We start from the raw sequence: 24,501 nt of genomic DNA, 5'->3' as shown, positions 1-24,501 counted from the left end.
TTGGAGCCTGTACTCAAAGAGGGGGGAACTCACTGAAAGAGTGGACCTGGAGAGAATGTTTTCTATAGTGGGGGAGCCTAAGATCAGAGGGCACGGGCTCAGAATACAAAGTCATCCCTTTAGAACAGAGATGAAGTGAAATTTCTTTCGCTAGAGGTTGGTGAATCTGTGGAATTCATTGTCACAGATGACTGTGGAGGCCAAGTCATTGCGTATATGTAAAGTGGAGGTTGATAGGTTCTTGATTAGTAAGATTATGGGGAGAAGCAAAGAGACTGAGATAAAAGATAATAAATCAGCCATGATGGACTATGGGTTATGTTGGTTTCTGTCTTATGGTCCTATCTGGAGTAATCGTGCAATAGACAGGGTAAGGAAGGCAGAATATCTTCTTGGGTGGACATTGATAAATTAGATGGTATTTCACATAATTTCAGTTATTGTTACTGATCTCAACTTTTTATTCCAGATATTTACTTGAATTTAAATTCCCATGTTGATGTAGTCGAATTTGAACTCATTTACCCAGATCCATAGTCCAGATACTGTGAAAGCACTTGCCACTTAGTTAACACTCCAATAGCCACAGTATTTGAGCCTCTGGAGTTTAATAGCTAGAACTGTGTTTATTGAAAATTTGAGGATCAGTGGGACATTTCATTATAGTTTCAGGGTAGTAGGGAAAAATTTATTGCATGGAAAGCTTCAGGTTGTGCAAGATTGAACATCTGAACATTGGACCTGGACTTTTCAGGGAATTGTAGAAACTGGAACTTCCTTCTGCAAATGACAATTGACACCAGTCAGTTGTACTTACTTACTGTCCGTTCTGCTGCTGGTATTTAGGACAGTTATAAGGTCCTCCATCTCTGGGAGTGTTCAGGGCTTCCTTCATCGTGTCAGTAGCTTCCTCTCGGTTTTCACTACTGTCAGTCATGGAAGTCCCAGGTGGAGACTCGGGAATACCGTCACACTCAGTCAGAGGGTTCTTCATTATTGTTTACGTAACAATTTTGTTTCACCAGCCAGGTTTGTTATCCCTAAGCTGAACTCCCGGACCAGTGGACCACTCTTAGTCTGACCTCTACCCTTTGATCTGTGGCCTTACCAAGAGCCAAAGCCTAAAGGCCTGGCTTCAACCAACATAGCTCTCCAGGTCATCGATGCCTGCAAGCCTCCAAACCACAGCAAGGTTGTGGTCCTCTTGGAGGTGTCAGTTGTAACAAAGACACTAATACAAAGGTTGCGAATCAGCCATGAGAGATGGAGCAGGCTCACTGGGTTGAAGGTTCTTCTCCATATGTTACTGAGCACTGAATATTTCCCATTGTCTTTTTCTTTCATCTGTCCAGGCGCATTGACACTAACCGCCGAGCAAAATCACAAGTTGGACACCTCAGTCCGTTACAACATTCCAGAGATCCACTCCTCCAGCAGAACTCCCTTTACCCACCAGAATGGCCAGCACACTGCCACCCAGACCAGGAAAGGGGTTGTGTGTGAGCAGGAGGACGACTCCGACAATGAAGACGATGAGGAGGAGGAGGACACAAGGCCTTTTCATTCAAAATGGCAGGGTATTGAGGCCATCTTTGAGGCCTATCAGGAGTATGTTGAAGGTGAGTGGCCCAGTGTCTGCGCTAGGAAACCCATTGTGTGCAGCTGATAGTCTACCATAGTGAGCCAGCAACAGGAAATCAGCTGGAGGAACTCAGCATCGAGGCATTCTCGAAATTTCCGGTCAAATCCCTATATCATTCCATGAGTTGCTGCTCGATCTGCTGAGTTCCTCCAGCAGTTATTTATTACCCCAGATTCCAGCATCTGCAGTCTAATGAGTTGCAAATCCACTTCCTCCCACTTGGTCCCATGTCGCCATCTTTCCCATCTGCCCACCCGAAGGTCCTCATGAGTTATATAATCTACCTTCTGATCAGATTCCAAAACTTGCAGCCATTTGTTGGCTCCATCTTCCAGCTTGTCACTAATTCCACCCTTCCCTCCTCCACCTGCCATTTACCCCTCCTCACCTGGATCCACCTATTACTTGCCAGCTCTTTCCTCACTCCCCCCACACCTAAATCCCACTTCCCTCACTTCTTTATACTGACTATCTCCCCTCCAATCCTCTGGTTCAGATGAAGGGTCTCAATCCGAACGGTTGAATGCCCATTTCCCTCCACAGATCTACATGGCCCTCCAGCAGGATTCCTCCAGCAGTTTGCCCTTTGCTCGAGATTCCAGCATCTGCAGTCTCCCATGTCTGTATTTTATTACCCTTAGTTGAGCTGACCTGCCAAAATCGGTGAATGCAGTCATCGTCTTCGAGCACTACAGCACAGAAACAGGTCCTTCGTATCATCTAGTCTGTAGTAGGCAGCCGTCGATCCCAGGGGATCATGGGTTTGCACCTCTGATGGATGCAAGCCTGGGTGGGAAGATTTGAAGAACTGCCTGTTGCCCATGCAGCGGGATCCCCCTCTCCACGTCACTGATGTACTCTCTAAGGGCAAGCGCCGATACAGTTTGGCACCAGTGCCATCACAGAGGTTGCCCGAGCGAAGTTGTAAACAACATCAAGCTACCTTAGGGATCCCGGCTCCGGATTTCTTCCTCGGGGCTTACTCCCAAAGCCTTTCCCATGAGTGGGTATGGCCGCAGGCAGCGGAGGATTAAAGTCAGAGTTTTCGTCTGTGCTGAACTATTACTCTGCCTATTCCCTTTGACCCATACCTGGACCGTAGTCCTCCATACCCCTCCCATCCATGTACTTCCCCACAGTTCCCTCAAACGTATCCACCAATTCCTCACCTCCCCTCCTCATCCAACACTAGGCTTCACCTATTGATTTGTTTATTATTATTAATAACAATATTACATGTATTGGTAAAGATTCTCTTCTTTTGCAGATTGCTTGTCAGTCTTCATATGTTATTTTTCATTGATTCTATCATACCACTTTACTCCGAAAAACTACAAGAAAATGAATCTCAAAGTCATATGTGCTGATGTATATGTACTTTGATAATAAATTTACTTTGATCTTTGCTGTATCCACAATCCCTCGCCCTAATTCTGTGATTGTTCTATTAAAAAAAAAGACCTAAGTTTACCATCCCACCTGAAGGATCTGACTTCCAATAGTAATCATTCCTTGCACTGGTATGTCTGTCTCAGTTCTGAACCAGTACAACGTTTTTCAAAGCTCAAAAGCATTTGTGGGGAGAGTTAATGATCAACAGATACTCTTCTAGCTTCAGCAGTAACTACTGTGCTGAGTCATTTGGTAAATATACTGCTTAGTTTGGAACGGAAGTGTCTGGAATAGGAAGATCGCAGCCTCTGTTCCTGACCAGAACTCCAATATCTTATCTCGCCTTGTGTCCTGAAGGAGCTGATATCAAAGTCAGCCTGGATTCCTGCTCCTGATCACTCAACCCTTATGTAAGAAATGTAATAAGATACAGGTTAGACTCAGATACCTTAATTCCATGTTTGAACAGTCTGGAACTCTCACGATCATTACTGGGAACGATAGCATAGGAATATCAAACTATTGTGGTTAAATTAATTTTTTTTTTAGTTTCATCCCTGGAGTGTGTTTTTTTTTATCAGTTTTCAATAGCATTTGATAAAATTGGACACTTAATGTTTGAAATGAAGTACTCAACTGCTAGCTTCTAAAACACAATTAAACAGCAGCAACAGTAATTAAAGCTTTAGCTTAATTTGTTTTCTTCAACATAATTGCAACCCTTTTACTCGCCCGCCAGCACTTTTCATCTTTCTTCAGTCTGCTGCACTGCCACACGGACAAATGGGGTTGGTCAGTGAGCTAGGTGACCATTTTTGAAGCCAAGTGTGGCATTCTTATAACTGGCTGACTGAACACGACGATTTTATGTGGCTCTTCATTACAGCTGGCATGTTGTATAATCGGTGAAGGGAAGTGAAAAAAAAAACATTTTCCAGGTTGGCCTTCAGGGAGTTTTTAATCAGTTAAAAGTGAAAAATACAAGACCTAATCATCCTGAACTATTCTTTATGTTCAGTGAGCTCTGAGATCGAAGCATCAATTCTGTTAGATTTAGGGGGGGGAGGGGGAGGAGGCAACAATTTAACGATAAGGTTAAGATGTTAGATGATAAAATATAACAAATTTGATCATTTATTTCAGAGCAAAACGTGGAGCGACAGGTTCTACAAGCCCAATGCAAGCGACTGGAAACCTTTCACCAGAACCTTAGCCAGTCAGTCAAGCAGCTGTCCCACAGCATGTCGGTAAGTGATATCAAGAAATATGATCATCTTTCAATTACAATAGATAGTCAATTGTCTGGGAATTTATTTCCCTTTGATTTCAGCTGGAATGGGATAGTACAGTAAGGGAATGCTGAGGCTTTATTGTTCATTGGTCAGATTACAGTTGGAGAATTGGGAACAGATCTTAATGTGCTGGCATTGGAGAGGGTCCAGAGGAATTTATGATGCTGATCCTAGGAATGAAACCATTAATGTACGAGGAGCATTTGATGGTTGGAGTTTAGAAGAATGATGGGAATCTCACTGAAACCTACCAAATATTGAAACTCCTAGATAGAATGGATGTGAAAAAGATGTTTCTAATAGTGGGAGAGTCTAGGACCTCAGAATAGGAGGATGTCTCTACAGAGCAGAGATGAGGAGAGATTTCTTTAGCCAGAGGATGGTGAAACTCTGGAATTCACTGCCACAGACAAATGGCATAATTCTGCTCCGATGTCTTATGGTCTAAAATTAGGACACTAGGTTTAATGCTATCTTCCAGATTTATGCCAACTTGGTAGTCTTTCAAGTGGATGGTAGAGCTTTGATAGTTAAATGAGCGGTAAATGGGCTCCATGATGTCATTGTGACCTCAGTACAATTTTCAGGGGTGATTGAATGTGGAAACATGCTCCTCGTATTAATGACACTGGCTTAAGCAAGCAGCTAAATTGGTCATTCCTCAACTAATGGAACTGTGAAATACAGCTATGCTGAGTTATGAAACACCATTTATTTTCACCAGCTGAAATCAATGTTGGGGTTTTCTCTAAACATGTGGGCTGTTTTTAAGAATCAGAATGCACTGCCAACTGTGAAGTATTGAACATGTCTGCTTCTTTATTGGAATTCTATGGAGGCAGACTTGAAAACTACCCCGAATTCCCAGCATCCCCTGTTCTACCATTGTGGTGTACAAAATCAGCTAATTGCAGATGGTCAGGGGTTGGTTTCAGAAAGAACAGTTGACCATAGATAGTATCCTTGAGCATTTGAAGGGTTTGGCTCCTATCAAATAATTCCTCTCTCCGAGTCACAACTTCAAAGTGGCCATAACCTTAGAGCCATAATATCAGCAAAAACTGCCATCAGATGATCCAGGAATAAAATATTCCTGTTTAAATTGTCCGTAAATAAACCATTACCGCTAAATATGTTGGAAATCCTTCCTTGCTAAAGTCCATCCCATTACCCGTACTGGAGCATAGGCCACTGACAACGGCTCACCAGAGTCCTTTGGCCTGGGACAGTCTTTCATGTTATATTTCTTCTAGGCAAAGATCCTTCCTCTCCAAGGATGAGGTCTTTCAAGCTTCTGCAGCTCTGGGTTTTTATGGGATGGTGTTGCCAGCCCTAGACCCAACCCCCCCTCTTTTCGCAGGCAGGCTTGGGACCGTCAATGGCAGAATATATTGGGACATGGCCGCTAAAATTGTTGTCCTGTGATGGTGGTGATGGGACATCTCTCTGAGGCCTCAGAGATATCCCAATTATTAACTCGGTAATCATGCGGGGACCCTGATAATTGACTAAATCAACAATATTGGCGATTAGTAACAGATTCATAAATTCTTTGCTTTTCTAATTCTTAAACCTCAGGAGGATTAATTTAATTTGCCTTCTTGATCAGCACAGATACCATGTGCTGAATGGCCTGCTCCTGTGCATGTATTGCATTTGGTTCTTATATGGATATCAGAGCGGAAGGAGATCAATTTGTCCTCGTTCTGTCATTCATGAGAATTATCAGGCAGACCACTGGGACTTCCATGTGTCCATCCACCTTTCCTCATGTCCTATGTAACATCTTTGATTTATGAAAATCCATCCTAAAATTGACAAATGACCCAGTATCAGTTCCAAGAGAAAGTGTTTCCTAATTTCTGAATGAAAGACTCCATGATCTTAAGTAGCACAGATAGTTGAAAATTTTGTTTGAACATCGGTGGAGATAACTGATTACATTTTGCAACTGGTTCTCTTTGAAATGCAGGAACTGGTGGCTCAGAAGCAGAAACTAGCCTCAGAAAGGGAGAGACTCCAGTCCGAATTGGACCATTTAAGAAAGTGCCTTGCACTGCCTACAATGCACTGGTCTAGAAGCTACTTCAAGTCCTATCCAAGGTGACAGCCCTGTTAGCTCGGCCATGGCATAGAGAGACTATTTTATTATCCTGGTATTTAAGATTCCCATTGGAATTGATGCTCTAGGCAAGACCTAAGGAAACATGCCACACATGAAGCAAAGGGTAAAAGGATAACCCGCCTATTGGACGAACATTGCATTGTACAGGAAACAAGACTTCTGGAGCTCTCTATTTTTTACATAAATTTGCTTAAAGGAACACTTTTTTTTCCAACCTTGCTTTGAATTTCTGATAATTATTTAGTCCCTCATCTACCCCCATTCCAATTAAGGACAGCTTGCAGGGGGTGGTCTATCCCTGACCTCCAGAGCCAACACTAATACATCTGACGTGAACTCACTGGACTGTGTGAATATCTCCGTACTTCCTTGATCTTGAGTGGCTTGCTACAACAACCCAAGTGGCTGAATCTTCAGCATGGACATCTCTAGCTCCGAAGACAAGAAACAGAGAAGGTTCCAATCCATTGGAGAACACCACAAGATACTGACCACACGTGATTGAAGGATCCACCTTACTGAACACCATCCTCCTTGCCCACCGTGTCCCACTTTCTGCAGTCTCTGCTGATATTTTCTGCCATGTAGCAAGGTTTGGAAGTCCTTTCTATCCCCAAATCCCACTGAAAAGGAAGTCCACCTCATTTACTGGCTCTTCTCAGCCCCCTTGCACTGCAACCGAATCAGACCATGACAGTTTAAGGCTCGCTCAGATAACGAGGCGGCTTTTTCACAGAAAAATGCACTTAAGGCAATTGCAGGTACATTTTGAAACAGAGTCTATTAAATCACACTGATGCATGTTACAGCACTGAGTGTGTGTTAAGTATAGAAAGACGATAGCCTAAAGGGCACTTTTTTAATTATTAAATAAAAACAAAATAAAAAGGATTTTTTCACAAAACAAAAAGATGCTTTGCCTTGTACTGTATATAAACAAAAACAGATTTTGTATGTTTTTATTACTTTAATTATTTGTATTAAAGCTTGCCATTTTTAATATGTTTCTGCTTTTGGCAAATATCTTGCTTTTAGTGTTCGTACTGCTGCTGGTCAGGACAAAGAATCAAAAGTGTTTTTAAAACTAAAATCCAAAAAAAAAGAGAGCAAGAGGGTTTTCACTGGTGTGTAAGCTGTTCACTCTGTTTTGGTGTAGCACCAGTTTAAGATTTCTTTAAGAGAGGATGCAAAGCCTCTACACCTCTTCCCCTGCCTATCACCCCTTCCTCCTCCTTATTTATACTTGCTTGAGAGAGACAAGCACCAGTGCCGACTTGTGGCTGTATCAGCTGCTTTACGTTTTCTCCTAATGTACTGTAAGTTTTTGTATCTAATTTGCACTCGCCTGTGTTGGGCTCTCAGACCCTTCCTCATTTTCCACTCTGACACTCATTAAAGGTAGAGAGAACATTTGTGGTTGGTGTGTCTAAAGAGACTTTGATGTAAGATGCTTTTGTCGTGGCCACCCACCCCTGCTTCTCTCAGCCAAATGGTGCATTTTGACTGCAGAAAATTACCTTTGTGTTTGAATTTTTTGTTTCTTACCCACTGCGGAGCACTGGCTGTGATAGATAGGGGTGTGCACTGAGGGACTTTTGCAGCATCTTGTTACTCGATGCATTCTATATGTGCGTTCTCTGCCACCCCTCCCACCGGAGATGGTAACACCCTCTTAACGGTTCTGGGTCCAGACAATTATTGCAAGGTGAGAGTTAGCAGGATGTCTGGTGTATTATCATCAAAATCTCCAGGCTCCCTCCTCGTAACACAAGTTCAGAGGTTATGACAGCCCTGTTAGAAAATACCTACAGACATTCTTAAAATGGAGACAGTTCGCACGGGGGGGGGGGGGGGGGGGAGAAAGTGGGAGCATTTGTGTCTCTTCAGTTTTCAAATCCTTTCTCCAAGCAAAAGTAGACAGAAGCACTCTTCATCCAGCACTAGTCTCAGTACCTTTTGATCTGCAGGATAATTGGGGTGTGGTTTTTATTTTGGTTACAACCAGGGCTCATTTTTCTGGGAAAATTCAAAACAGTAATCCCATTCTGATTGATTCACATGTCCACTCCTGTTTTTTTGAATTTTTGTGTTATGTAGTATAGAGGCAACAATTGTTCCTCCATTCTCCTAACTCAAAGAAAGCTTCTCATGCTATTTAGGTGTGTGCTGTGTGCTGGAGTAAGTTTTTATTTGCTAAATACAGGGAAAATAAACTAAGGACAACTTCTTGTTAATTTCCTGAACCTCAACATCCAGACATCTAAAACCCACAGAGATACAAAAGGTCTGAGGGCATTCTAGTACTTATGTTCCTTGGACTTTTTTTAAAAATTGTGCAGCATTTACTGTGCCCCCGATTAAAAGGGTGCTTGTTAGCTTTTGCTGTTTGTCAGACTTAACTTCAGAGGGAGATTGTTACCTCCATCAAAGGGCTGTCTGAGATGAAGAGTTTATAAAACCTGAGGAAAACCCCCTCATAGTCATTGCTGTACCAACTGCAAAGCCCCATAGGAATGACACTAGTGTAAATGTCCACATCCTAATTTATTAGGGAGATAAGGAAAAATCACATGATGAAGCAGAACCAATTGCCAGCTAAGCTGATGGTATTAATGCATCCAACTAAACCAGACCACTGCGTGAACCATACTTTCCAATGTACAGGCCATTGGGATTTTAGAGTCAGATATGGGAGGGTTTTTGTTTAGAACCAAAGTGCTAAGTTATTTGTAAATGGAAATACATCTGCCAATCACAAAGTGGTTCAGACCCAAGTGTTAAGCAGTTCTTCCTGAAAGGGTCTTGTGCCATACATGCTCCTATTGAGAGCTCCATGTGCAGGAGAGCTTGTTGCACTGATAGCCTTTTACTGCAAACCCCTCAGACTCTCCACTGGTATTCTGTACTGGAGATACCATGAGGTAAAATATTCCCGTTGTTCATTTGGTACACATCTGCATTGAACAGCAGTTCTGTTGACTTCAACAGAATTACTTTTTAGCAACAGCATTCAGAGTGCAAATGTTACTACCTTGTACACAGCCAAAGCCCCAAACCGGCAGGTTCTCCTTCATCAATTTGGCTATCACATCTGTAAAGATAAACATATCAGTGTTGTTTATTTGGAAACCAACCACATTATGAAACCTTGTACACTAAACAGAACCCAGATTATGCCTGACTCTTCACTGGAGCGGGAGTAGAATGTAAACATTCAACAGGCTTTCTGCTCCTGATCGTGATGCTCAGCACCTCCAAATGTGCTGGGCAAGCTTAGACATTGATGTCTCACATTGCAATCCTTCTGACCCCAACTGCTATCCTGGGAGAATGGCCTTTGGCTGAGGTTCTGTAGGATGCTTGGCAATTGGCATCTAGTATGCATGACTTTAGCATGCCATTACCATTGCTAAAGGACATCCATTCACTTGTCCAGCTCGTTAAGCATAGGTGATGCTAATTTGCATTGGTGAGGTAATTAATGTTTCTTAATAACAGAAATACAATAGAGATGTGAAATGCAATAAGGATTAGTATATGCATCTTCTCTGATGTTTACCAATGATACATACTCAGCCACACACTTCCACTTGAGGTAATGGATGCACTTTCCACATACTGAAACTTCCCAAGCCGTCTCCCCCACACAACCCTGTCCAATATGTCCCTGGTTCAGTGGTCATTATAGGCATCTCCTCACTCATCTCTTATTTCCAGTCATCCCTGCTGCTGGACTGATGCCCTACAGCAGGCCCTACATCTCCATTTCCCCCAGATTGTGTCCAGGCTGGATCTCTCTCATCCATTTACCATGGCTTTAAACTCTCTGTAGATCAATGTACAGGCAGCTGGTATCAGCATTACTGTATCTAAGTAACCTGCTACAAAATTTGCTGAACGTAATGAGAAATATAATCCAAAGACTGGGAAAGAATTACAGAAGTTTAGGAAACATATTTCCAGTTTACAGTATAGCTTTGCTCTAATAGTGGCAAAGGTGCAATTAACAGCCCGTTACTTACTCAGTATTGTTTAGGCTCCACAAACTGACACCATGTTTTCTACTGGAGTTATGGGTCATCTCAATCACTATTCAGTGGTTCTGCAACTTGATCACTGATTGACACAAAGTTTGGGTTCTTCCAGTAGACTTCCTCCCTCCTGACTGGAGCTCCCCAACTAGAATTAATTCCATCCTAAAATCCATTTCCCAATTGATCCTCATCTGCCAGCTGCTGATATTTCATTAGTTCCAGATTGCATGCCCTGTAAACGAGGCATGTACTCAGTAGAAGATATTTGTAAGATAACCACATTTTGAAATTATATAACAGGAAATGTTGGATTTTCTCAGTAGGTCAGACAGCACCTGTGGAGAAAGAAGCAAGGTTAACAATCAAGGTAAATTGCTTTGAATCAGACCCCAGTGATTGACCTGAAACATTAGTTCTGTTCCTCTCCCTCTAGCTGCTGCCTGACATGCTGAGTATATCCCTCATTTTCTGTTTCAGCTTCAGATTTCAAACAGATGCAGTTTTCTTTTCCAGAAAACTGCCACTGATGGTCAAGTGGTTCTCAGATAGGAAGGTGAAGCTCATAACAGAAATTCAACACCTGGTCATGAGCTATCACCTCTTTAAAAAAAAAGGTGAATGTCTTTTCTATCATTCAGTCCAAAGGAGAGAATCTGTAGGAGAACAATTAGTTTTCCTATTTGACATCTTTTATTGATGGGGTTCTTATTTGAAGTTTGGCTGAATGATCTGGCAACAAAGTTATCACAATATAAATGGTATCAAAAGCACTCATGGAAAACCAAAGGACAGGTCCTCTCCAGCGTTCCGTTCCTGTGAACTGTTCATGACACAGACAGCTTACTCATCAGAAATGCGACCCTGAACCGAGTTCCGAGGTCGAGACGATGCCTGCAGCCCCACAACGGGCAGCAAATCCATCCTGTTATTCTCCTCAAAGCCCATTCTATGTACAGGCCGTACATACATCAGCCACTCGTAATGTGAGGCTTTTTCACTGTAATCACCTTTTTAAAAAAAAATGGGGAAACTAATAATTCCGTTGTCTCTTCACAAATTTGACCCTGAAGGCAGAGTGATATTTTATGTTGCTTTCTTTTGAGAATGACCATTCTGTCATAAAGTTTTACTGAGGATGTGATGTCATTGATGACATCAGCTGGGTGCCATATTCAACTGCAGGGGGCCTTGATTCTGGGAATGAGCTGTTGATGAGTGAATCTTATTGCAAGTCCACCCAGTTCCTAGTCACTAAGTAATCCAGACACGCCGACATCCTTTCATGTGAAGCAAATGTTGTGTGATGTTGTTAGTCCAAGAGAAAATGCAGTGTTTCTTATGAAGTTAATTAATCATCCATGTCCGGACCAAGCAGTGACTTGTATTAAAAGTGCAGCTGCTTTGCCTGTCACTTCACACTTGACATCAATCATAGCGTCTAAAGACATGCTGGTAGATCATTTGGCAACTGTAGATTACCTCTAGTATAGACAAAAGAATCAACAGGGAATTGATGGTCCATTGAGAGAGAGAAAGTTGCAGGACCACAAGAAAATAAGGAGGGAATTTCCCTGCTGGGCGCTGGCATGGAGCCAATGGGCCAAATCCTGTGTCATTATAAATAAAAACCTGCAGTGTGAATGTCAGTGCAGAATTTAACAAAGTGCCCTACAACAGTATTGAAACAAATGCCAACGTTGCCATGTATATGCCTCCTCAGACTTGGACTGACAGGGCAAGTGTTTCATTGCATCGTCAAGCTTTCACTCAGCCGCCATAATTCCCACCACATGTAACGCAGTTTGCTATCCGGGGCACGAGGAATGCCCCAAGGACTGGTGGAAATACGAAAAGGGAGGAATATCCTGCAGGGAAGCTGGCATGGACCCAATGCGCCAAAAAGGCAGCACAGTAGCATAGTGGCTAGTGTAACACTTTACAGCGCCAGTGACCATTCCTCGCTGCTGCCTATAAGGAGTTTGTACGCTGTTCCCGTGGCCACACGGGTTTCCTCCGGGTGCTTCAGTTTGCTCCCATGTCCCAAAGACATACAGACTGGTTGGTTAATTGGTCACACGGGTGTAATTGACCAGCACGGGCTCATTGGGCCACACGGTCCTGCTACTGTGTTGTATCTCTAAATAAGAAATAAACACCACTTTCTGAACGGGTCTGGGTAGCAACAGGTCGCTTGCTGCAGAACGATCACTCACCGTCTCACCTTTGGGGTCCTGAGTTGCCAAACCACAGCAGGTACACTGTAGCCACCGTACCTGGTTTACAGCCATCACACTTCATTGACGATGATCCATTGCTTGTACCTGTACCACACTTGCCACTCACTAGCAGATCTGCCTTTATAGATCGTTGTAACTGTAAACTTGCCACTGATTAGAGTGAACATTGGTTCAGCACTTCTGTTACAGCCTGTGCACACTTGATCTATCATACTTCTTGAGGGAGGAGGAAGACAAGGCCTCCACTATAACTGGGGGTGGGGATTGGGAGGGTGGGTGTTGATGCTGTGAAAATTATGTTTTAAGTATATTGTTTGGATTTATTGTAATGTAATATATTATTTGTTGAATGTAGTAATTAGGTATTTATGAATATATTGCTGTAATTTCGGACAAAAATCAAAAAAATAAAATCATGTACAGAGTGATAAATGAGTGTCTTCATTATTTTACCATGTGAGGAAATTTGTAATTGGTTATTGGTTTTTTATTGTCACATGTACTGAGATACAGTGGAAAAACTTTTGTTTCCTTTCCAGCCATACAGAATCAGGTTTAAAATTGGGAGTGGGGGGGGGGGGGGGCGGAATAAAGGACAAATACTTGCAAAGAGGACCAGCTGAGATGGCAATCTTGGCAGGTATGAACCAGTTGGGTCGAAGGGCCGATTTCTGTACTGTATGACTCCAAGAACATCTCAGAGTCAGGTTTAACATCACTGGTATATAGACAATAGGTGCAGAAGTAGACCATTCGGCCCTTCGAGCCTGCATCGCCATTCTGAGATCATGGCTAATCATCTACTATCAATACCCGGTTCCTGCCTTGTCCCCATATCCCTTGATTCCCCTTATCCATAAGATACCTATCTAGCTCCTTCTTGAAAGCATCCAGAGAATTGTCCGCCACTGCCTTCCGAGGATGTGCATTCCAGACCCCCACAACTCTCTGGGAGAAGAAGTTTTTCCTTAACTCTGTCCTAAATGACCTACCCCTTATTCTCAAACCATGCCCTCTGGTACCAGACTCTCCCAGCATCTGGAACATATTTTCTGCCTCTATCTTGTCCAATCCCTTAATAATCTTATATGTTGCAATCAGATCCCCTGTCAATCTCCTTAATTCCAGCGTGTATATGTCATGAAATTTGGAGCTTTGTGACAGCAGTACATGGTAATACATAATAAAATAAATTATAATTACAGTAAATATATATTAATTAAAAAATTAAGTAATTTGAAAAGAGAGCAAACCAAAAGTGAGGTACATGGATTCATTGTCCATTCAGAAATGAACAGCAAAGGGGAAGAAGCTTTTCCTGAAACATTGAATATGCATCTGCAGGCTCCTGTACTTCCTCAATGGTAGCAATGAGAAGAGGGCATGCCAATAAAGTGCAAGGGTCTAGTTAACGTAAAAGGAGGGATCAACCTGCTTTGGAGTATGAGAAATCCATTTAAAAGACCTGCTGTATAATATAGCACATAAAACAAAAACCAGTACACACAGTAGGTATGATATTGTGCTGAGAATTTAACCTGTTCCAAAATCTACCTAACACTTACCTCCCATGTAGCCCTCCATTTTTTTCTTTCATCTGTATGCCTAGCTAAGAGTCTCTTAAACTGTCCCTAATGCACCTGCCTTGACCACCACCCCTAGTAGTACATTCCACACACCCACCACTCTCGCTGTAAAAATACCACCTCCGACATCCTTCCTATATTTTTCTACAATCACCTTAAAATTATAAGCAACATATGCAAAATGCCCAAGGAACTCAGCAGGTCAAGCAATGTCTATGGAAAGGAACAAACAGTCGACATTTCAGGCCGAGACCCTTCTGGACTCAAAAAGGGGTAAGATGCCAGAATAAAAAGGTGGAGGACAGGAAGCAGGATAGCTAGAAGGTGATAATAGGTGAAGCCAGGTGGGTTGGAAAAATAAAAGGCTGGAGAGGAAGGAATCTGGTAGGAGAGGACTGAACTGTAGAACAAAGGAAGGAGGAGGTGATAGGTAGGTGAGAGGAGGCAAATGGCCAGATTGGGGAATAGAAGGAAGGAGGGGAAAAAAAACGATGCTCGTGCCATTAGGTTGGAGGCTACCCAAATGGAATACAAGGCATTGGTCCTCCACCCTGAGGGTGGCCTCATTGTGGCACAAGGAGAGGCCCTGGAACGACATACAGTATAGGAAATGGAATCGGAATTAAAATGCTTGGCCACCAGGAAGTTCTGCTTTTGGGGGATGGAGCAGAGCCTTAAAATTATGCCCCTTTTTTAGTAGCCAATTCATCCCTGGTAAAAAGTGCCTGGAAATCTATTCTATCATTTCCCCTCATCATTTGATACACTTCTATAAAGTCACCTCTCATCTTCCTTCACTTAAAAGGAGAAAGCCCTAGCTCGCTCAACTTCGCCTCAAACAGAATCAGGTTTAATATCACTGTCATATGTCATCAAATGTGTTAGCTTTGCAGCAGCAGAATAATAGAGGGAAAGAAACTGAATTCAGTATGATTAAATAAATAGGTAGTGCAAAAAAAAAATTTTAAATAGTGAGGTAGTGTCATAGGTTCAATGTCATTCAGAAAACAATGGCAGAGGGAAAGAAGCTGGTCCTGAATCATTGTGTGTCTTAAGGCTTCTGTGTTTCCCTCCTGATGGCGGCTGTGAGAAGTCCTGGGTGACGGGGGTCTTTACTGATGGACACTGCCTTTTTGAGGTACTGCTCCTTGAAGACACGCTCTCTGATCCAGGCTGCATCCTGGTAAATCTCCTCTGCATTCTACATCAGGATACAAGCTGTCCTACAGCTTAATGGTCCACGTTCTCAAGCTTTTGTATACTCTGCCCTACAAGAGGGGAGAAGAGGGAATGTCCAGGGTGGGAGGAGTCCTTGATTATGATAGATGTCTTCCCAAGGAAGTGGTAAGTGTAGATGGAGTCAGTGGAAGGGAAGTTTGTGTAAAGTGCTGACTGCATTCATACCTCTTCAATTTCATGAACATTCTCACTATTACTTTATATTGTTCATTCTTTATTAACATCCTTGTATTATTTATCAGGCTGGTATTTATTGCCCACCCCAACTTCTCATTGTTAAACTAATTGCCCTGTAAATATTCAATTTATGAAACGTGTTCAAAGTTAACACAAGATGCTAGAAATCTTAAGCAACAGACACAAAAGTGTTGGAGGAACGCAGCAAGTCAGGCACCACCAAAGGAGTAGGTAAACAGTCCATATTTCAGGCTAAGACCCTTCATCACTACTGGAAAGGAAGGGGGGGAGAAGCTAGTACAAGAAGGCAAGGGGCAGGGAAGGAGTACAAGCTGGCCGGTGAGAGGTGAAACCAGGTCAAAGTTCAAAGTAAATTCAATATCACCATATACAGCCCTGGTATTCATTTTTTTGCAGGCATACTCAATAAATCTATAATAGAATAATAACCATGACAAATGTTCAGAGGGGGAAGTTGGGTGGGTAGGTGGGTGGGGTTTAAGTAAGCTGGAAGGTGATGGGTAGAAGAGATGAAGGACTGAAGAGGGAGGAATCTGATTGGAGAGGACAGTGGACCATGGTAGAAAGGGAAGGAGGGGTGGGCAGTTTCCCCTTGTGCTAATTTTAACTAGTCCCGCTTGGTGGTGCAATAATATCAGCGCTGGACTCCAGAGCAAAGGTTCCTGAGTTCAAATCCAAGTCGGGTTGAGCGTCGAGCTAGCAACTGGGCCTCAAATACAAGAATAGCTTGCTATGGAAACACCATCATGACGGTGCCCCAATAACTCCACTGCTGAGTTAAGGGCTATTCTTTTTTCTTTCTTTATTTCAACTGCCTTGGGGTATTTTTGATCAATGCCTGTTGACTTACATATTTCAAAGATGCTAATCACTCACTACCTTCTGCTTTTACTGTTTATCACAACTGGTATGCCACTGTTGACTACAAAACTGACACATTGGCATCATCCTTTGTTTTGTGAAGACAGCCAGACAATGTTAAACCTTTCCATCTCCTTCCACCTCCACAAAACAGGTCATCTTCTCAGTACCTAATTGGTCTTATTGTTTCTTTGATTATCCTCTTGCACTTTATATAAAACAACTATAGACTTTAAAATATAATCTGCCAGTTTTTTTTATACTTTTCCTTCCCTTAACTTCTCTACTTTCACTCCCACACTTTCTATAATCTTCTGCACTTTTTCCTCTATTTTCTGAAGGGAGAAAACTTGTGAAATGATATGTACTCTGGCAGAAAGAACTCTTTGGTGTATGGTCAACCTTATATTGATTTCACATGATTTCCTTTTCAAGGTCCAGATCCTATTTAAAATAATAAATGTTCTGGCTTTCAAAAGAGGGGAATGGGTAGGGGCACAGGATTGGAAAAGGCTGCAGAGGGTGCAAACTCAGCCAGCTCCATCAAGAGCTCTAGTTCCCCAGCATCGAGGACATCTTCAAAAGGCAATGCCTCAAAAAAGGTGGCATCCGTCATTGAAGAACCCCATCGCCCAGGACACGACCTCTTCTCACTGATACCACCAGAGAAGAGGGAAAGGAGCACAAGAACACACATGCAATATTTACGAACAGCTTCTTCCCTTCTGCCATCAGATTTCTGAATAGAAAAAGAACACTACCTCAGTATTTTTGTGCTCTCTTTTTGAGGTAATTAAATTTTTTAATAATTCTGATTTTAATTGTTTTTTTAATATATTGTATGTACCGACACAGCAAAACAACAAATTTCATGACATATGCCAGTGATATTAAAACTGATTCTGAAAACTTTCACCATAGCAGAGATGTCCAAAACAAGAGGGCATAGGTTTAGGGCAAGGAACAAGGATTCTTCAGGTAGAAGGTACAAGTGACTCAGGACTCGCACCACCAAGTTCAAGAAGTTACCACCAGGCTCTCGAACAAAAGAGGATAACTACTCTCATCTATTGAGATGTTCCCACAACAAATTATCTCACTTTAACAACTCTTCATCTTGTTAGTTCATGCTCGAGTTATTTATTGCTATTTATTTATATTTGTATTTGCAGTTTGTTGTCTTCTATGCTCTACTTGAGTTTCCATTGATCCTGTTTAGTTACTATTCTAGAGATTTGCCATGAATGCCAGCAGGATGAAGAATCTCAGGGTTGTATGTGGTGACATACAGTGCCAATAAAAAGTATTCACCCCACCCCTCCGCTACAGAAGTTTTTGTTTTATTGTTTTACCTAACTGAATCACAGTGGATTTAATTTGGCTTTTTTGACAAAACAAAAGACTTTTTCGTGTCAAAGTGAAAACAGAGCTTTACAAAGTGATCAAAATCAATTACAAATATAAAAAACAAGTATTCATCTCCTTTAAGTCAGTGTTTAGTAGATACACCTTTGGCAGGAATTACAGCCTTGTGTCTGTGTGGATAGGTCTCTATCAGCTTTGCACATCTGGACACTGCAATTTTCCCCCATTTTTCTTTATAAAACTGCTCAAGCTCTGTCAGATTGCATGGGGATCATGAATGTACAGGCCTTTCTCAAATCCAGCCACAAATTCTCAATTGGATTGAGGTCTAGACTCTGTCTTGGTCACTCCAGGACATTAACTCAATTGTTTTTAAGCTATTCCTGTGTAGCCTTGGCTTTATGCTTGGGGTCATTGTCTTGCTGGAAAACAAATCTTCTCCCAAGTTGTAGTTCTCTTGCAGACTACATCAGGTTTTCCTCCAGGATTTCCCTGTATCTTGCTGCATTCATTTTACCCTCTACATTCACAAACCTTCCAGGGCCTGCTGCAGTGAAGCATCCCCACAGCGTGATGCAGCCACCACCATGCTTCACAGGAGGGATGGTGTTTTTGATTAAGTGTGGTGTCTGGCTTATGCCAAACATAGCGTTTGGTCTGATTGAGCCAAACAGCTCAATTTTGATTTCATCAGACCATAGAATCTTCTTCCAGCTGACTTCAGAGTCTCCCACATGCCTCTGGCAAATTCTAGCCAAAATTTCATGTGTTTTTTTTCCCCAACAGTGGCTTTCTCTTTGCCACTTTCCAATGAAGCTGCAACTGCTGAAGCACCAGGGCAACAGTTGTTGTATACGTAGTCTCTCCCATCTCAGCCACTGAAGCTCATCCAAAGTTGTCATAGGTCTCTTGGTGGCCTCCCTCACTAGTCCCCTTCTTGCATGGTCACTCAGTTTTTGAGGATGGCCTGCTCTAGGCAGATTTACAGCTCTGCCATATTCTTTCCATTTCTTGATGATTGACTTAACTGTACACCAAGGGCTATTCAGTGACCTGGAAATTTCTTTGTATCCATGTTCCGACTTCTGCTTTTCAGTAACCTTTTCACAAAGTTGCTTGGAGTATTGGCTTGTCTTCATGGTGTAGTTTTTGCCAGGACACTGACTCACTAGTAGTTGGACCTTCCAGATACAGGTGTATTTTTACTACAATCGATTGAAACACCTTCACTGCACACAGGTGATTTAACTAGTGAAATGACTTCTAAAACCAATTGACTGCACCAGTGATAATTTGTTGTGGCATATTAAAGGGGGGTGATACTTAGGCAATTAATTATTTTGTGTTTTATATCTGCAATTAATTTGGATCACTTTGTAGAGATCAGTTTTCACTTTGACATGGATCTGCTGATAGGTGTCAAAGAAAGCCAAATTAAATCCACTGTGACTCAATGTTGCAAAACAATAAAACCTGAAAGCATCTGGGGGGGTGGAGAATACTTTTTAAATAGGCACTGTCTATGTACTCTGATAGTAAAATTTACTTTAAACTTTTTGAAGAACATTAAAAGGTATTCTTTTTCATCCATAAGTGGCTGGAATCTGGAATACACTGTCTGAGGGAGTGGTGGAGACAGGCAATCTCCCAACATTGAAAAAGGATCTAGTTGGATATTTGAATCCTGAGGCTTAGAAAAGCTGAGGATCTAATGCTGATAAATGAGATTATAGTTAGCTAGCATGGACCATGATGGGTGTATTTCTGTTCTCCCTGACTATGTGATTCTATAATTCATTCTTTGAATCTCATCCTCCTCCTCTTCCTTTTAGAAAGATAACAGGCACATTCACACTATTTTTAATTAATGCTGACCTGAATGAAGAATTGGGTTTTAACCATCTTCGAGGACACACTAATCAGCTTGTTGAAAAATAAGCTGCTATACAATTTCTTTTTCGGAGCTGTCACTCTGAATTCTCAATAATCATGTAATGAGACTTCAGCCTAACAGCTTTCCCAGGAGGTTTGCTTTTAATGTTCGGCATCAATGTCTCTTGTGTAAGTGCAGATTCTGAAGTGCAAAGCAGATGATTAAGGCATCTGTACATGTCAGCTCTTCCGTTATATAATGAGTCTAGTTAAGCTAGTTAAGCAAATACAGTTAACCCTTTTGGTTTTGGTAACGAGTGACTTTAGTCTGTATTTAATGTTTAAGTTTTCATTTCTTGTTTGATGATTTATTTTTGTAGAATAAAAATAGACCAATGAAGAGCCTAAAAGATGTCATATAGGTAACAGACAAGGCGATGGCATTCATTTAGGATTAGAGTAGTGAATCTGTGGAACTCGTTGCCATGGACAGCTGTGGAGGTCAGGACATTGGGTATAGTTAAGGCAGAGATTGATAGTTTTTGATTCATCACGGCATGAAAGGATACAGAAAGACAGGAGATTGGGACTGAGAGGGAAAATGGATCAGTGATGTTGGGCCAAATGGCCTAACTCTGCTCCTATATCTTATGGTCTTATCTGTTTTTGCCATGATATTGTTTTAATACTCTGAAGACATGGATGTACTGTCAGTTCAGGGGTGAAATAAACAGAATAGGGGTTGTGATATGTCTAAGAGAGACTGGAGCCTCTTTTGCATCCCAGTGACATGAATCAAGTGCAAAGATAGCAGCATTTTGTGATGATACAAAATTGGCAAACAAAGGGGGAAATTGGCAGGAGAACAGAAGTTTAAAGTAGGCAGACAGGTGGCAAATGCAGTTCAGCATGGAGAAGTGTGAAGTAATAAAAGAGCTGTTAAAGGATGAAAATGTTTAATAGTGAAACAGATGATTCATGGAGATGTTGGGGCTAAAAGTGGAGGGAGAATGAGAAGGGAGTAGATCCTTTTAAAATTAAAAGACCAAAAGGTGAAGAATGGAGTTCTGCATTAGAAATGGAGACACTGAAGATAATAGCAAAGCATTCGTTCTCTGTTTGTAATGTTAATTACTCATTCATAATTAGAAGTATTGCATGCAGTCCAAATACTCAGAAAGAATATATATTGCACATAAAAGACCCCTGACAGGTCTTATTAAATTTGATAGGGTAACTATAGGGATAGAAGATAAAAGATCAAAGAAAATTTAAAGATTAGCTTTACTTGTCACATGTATATTGAAACATTGAAAAACTATTCAGGACATTTACAAAGACAGGTGTGTAAAAAGAGCCTGAAGGATCGTTGGGGACCCAATGCACCCCAACCACAAACAGTTCCAGCTGCTAACGTCTGGGAAACATTACCGCAGCATAAAAGCCAGGACCAACAGACTCCGGGACAGCTTCTTCCACCAGGCCATCAGAATGCTTAACTCATGCTGACAACTGTATTTCTATGGTATATTGAATAAATTGCACATTACACATGTAGACAGAGACATAACGTAAAGGTTTTCACTAAGTCAATTCAATTCAACTCAGCTGGCCAGGCAGCATCAATGGAAAAGAGCAAACAGTCAATGTTTTGGGCCGAGGCCATTCATCAGGACTGGAAAGGAAGGGGAGTCAGTGAAATGTGTTGTTTGCATCAACAACCAACACAATATAGGATGTGCCAGGGCTGCCCACGAGCATGGCTGTGCTTCCAGCATCAGAATAACCATGCTCAAAACTTACCAATTGAACCCGTATTTCTTTAGAATGTTAGAGGAAAGCAGAGCACCCAGAGAAAATGCGCGTGGTCACAGGGAGAATGTACAAACACCGGCGGAAATCGAACCCTGATCTTGCAGCTAGTGTTGTAAAGCATTATGCTAGCCACTGCACTACTACTTTCCTTACTTCATAAGGAGGTCCACTAACATTGTCAATTTTTTTTCGTACTTTCTTGCGAGATGGAGGGCGGCCATTTAACCTATCTGATATATGCAGCATTCCATCAGTTCAATTTCCCTGCTGACTTCTCTTTAAGCCATGCTCCCAACTCCACTCAATTCCCCTGCCACCCACCTCACAAGGGGTCATTTACAGCAGACATTTAACACACCAGCCCATCTTTGGCATGTGGAAGGAGGATTCTACCACACCCACTGCTGCACCACACCAGATTATGATGGTGAGGACGAATCCAAAAGAATTCAATATATAATCAGAAAGCAGTTATGATGTAGTGATTGGTGGAGGCAAAGGCACAGATTGATTAAAGGAGAATCTGAATAAGCACAAAGGAACAAGAGAGCATGGACAATGATGGTGAGATGGTGATGTGGAGCAGGGCTTGATGAAGAATCTTGGTCCAAAACATTATTTGTTCCTTTCAAAAGTTCAAAATTCAAAGTAAATTTATTGTCAAAGTACATACAACCTTGAGATTCATTTTCTTGTTGGCATACTCAATAAATCCCTCATAGAATAACCATAATAGAATCAATGAAAAACCACATCAACTGGGGTGTTTAACCAGTGTGTGAAAGACAACAAACTGTGCAAATACAAAAATTAAGAAATAGTAATAATAAATAAATAAACAATAAGTATTGAGAACATGAGATGAAAGTGAGCACATTTCAATGATGAAACAAGTGATGTTATCCCCTCTGGTTCAAGAGCTTGATGGTTGAAGGGTAATAACTGTTCCTGAACCTGATGGTGCGAGGCCCGAGTTCTGATGGATGCTGCCTGACCTGCTGAGTTCCTCCAGCATTTTGTGTTCTTTGTCTTAGATCTCATGATCTTTCACCTTTTGGACCAATTTACCAGGTAGGACCTCAATGAAGTCCACTTGCAGTATGTCAGCCACACTTCAATATATTTTGTTATAACATTGAAAAATTCTGTCAAATTGGTCAGACAGGATCTCCCTCTAACAAAGTCTTGTTAAACACAGTAACTCTGAAGAAACCTCCATCTTTTCCAGCATAAATTATTGCTGTCAGAATTGATTCTAATAATTTCCTTATCATTGACTTTAGATTCACAGGTCTGTAATTACCTGCATTATCCCTGATATTGCTGCTGCTTTTCATGAATAATGATTCTACATTTGCTGCCCCTCTCTTCACCTGCAGCCAGGGAAGATTTAAAAATCTCTGCCAGGTTCCCACCATTCTCCTCCATTGCTTCCTGTTCATATATCTCATCAGACCCCAAGTTTAGCCACCTCTAAGTGTGTTAAGACAATATATACTCACTTTTAAACAATATATTTTAGAGTTTCATCTTCCATTCCCACTCTCATCCCAGGAAATCAAATATTCATTTACAACCTCACCTACATCCTTGTGAACAGTATGTCTTTTTGGTGCCAAAAACAGTCCTTAACTCTTTCTGAGGTAACTCTTTCCTAACCCTTGCTCTGAATGTACCTATAAAATGCTTTACAATCTTGTCTACCAGTGATTTTTTTTCATGCCCTCTGTCCTATTGATGTGCTTTTTTTTTAAAAAAAAGTACCCCCTACATTTTCCATACTCTGAAGATCTTCTCCGAAATTCAGTTATGTTCATCTGCCATATTCTTCTTTCTTTATCTATCCCACGTTATCCATTTGAGTCATGACATTTTGCTCTTGTGGAACATGTTAACCCCGAGCTCTCAGAACTCTCATTGGGGTGACACAGTAGATTAGTGGTTAGTACAATGCTTTACAGTCCCAGTGAGCTGGGTTCAATTCTTGCTGCTGTCGTCAGTAAGGAGTTTGTACATTAGTTTGTCATTCTAAGTTGTCCCCTGATTAAGCTAGGGTTGAATTAGGGGTAGTTGGGTGTCACCACTCGAAGAGCTGGAAGGACCTATTCTGCAAGATTAGAGATTCTCTAATATACATCTGTTTAATCTTCCACTCTATCCTTTATATAACCCCTCTATATAATATATAGAACAGGATGGTAGTGAGGGGGGGGGGGGGTGGTGAGGGGGAGGAAGAGAGATGGATAGAATTTTGCTTTTGAATGACTTCCATTTGTCCAGTGTAAACTTGCCCAAAACAAGTGCCTCCAGTCTACTTTAGTCATATCACATCCTATCTTTCAATACTGAAATTAGCCTTAGGTTCTCCATTCCAGGACCTTACTTTCTAGATCATCTTCATCCCTTGGTATGGACATGGAGGATATGAGAATGAGAGGAGATCCAATAAAGGTTCTCAGAATTGAGTGGTATAGACAGGGTTGAATATATAGATATCCTTGTGTCCATGTTGACCCACCACCAAACTCTGGGTGTCATACCTGCCAGAGCTCATGGATGGACACAATGGTGGTCTGAGTTACCTGTGCAGACCCAGGTGGTGTTGGGTGTTGTATAATGAACCAGATTTAATTAGAGAACATAAGGTAAAAGAACCCTTAGGAGTAACAGGACTGGATGCAAGTGATCATAATATGATTGAATTCACCCTGAAAACTGAGGAAAAGCTAAAGTCAGATGTATCAGTATTACAATGAAAGAACAATGGCTAACAAGAGAGGTTAAAGCCAACATAAAGGCCAAAGAGAGGGTACATAATAGAACAAAAATTATTGGGAAGTTAG

The 24,501-nt window shown here is 41.6% G+C and overlaps 1 protein-coding gene across 2 annotated transcripts in view; it reads left to right on the top strand.

Moving 5' to 3' along the window:
* gse1b (Gse1 coiled-coil protein b) overlaps positions 1–12,043 on the top strand; it is a 717,669-nt gene extending 705,626 nt beyond the window's left edge. For both annotated transcript variants that reach the window (XM_073070370.1, XM_073070369.1), the window contains 3 exons: positions 1,353–1,619; positions 4,178–4,281; positions 6,299–12,043. In XM_073070370.1, the coding sequence (XP_072926471.1) occupies positions 1,353–1,619; positions 4,178–4,281; positions 6,299–6,433 (506 nt within the window). In that variant the 3' untranslated portion in view covers positions 6,434–12,043. The remainder of the gene's footprint in view (positions 1–1,352; positions 1,620–4,177; positions 4,282–6,298) is intronic.
* The last annotated feature ends 12,458 nt before the right edge of the window (positions 12,044–24,501 follow it).

Source organism: Hemitrygon akajei, chromosome 17 (genome assembly GCF_048418815.1).
Source record: "Hemitrygon akajei chromosome 17, sHemAka1.3, whole genome shotgun sequence".
Taxonomy (NCBI): Eukaryota; Metazoa; Chordata; class Chondrichthyes; order Myliobatiformes; family Dasyatidae; genus Hemitrygon; species Hemitrygon akajei.
Note: the sequence above shows the minus strand (reverse complement) of the source record. Positions and strands in the feature narration are given on the sequence as shown.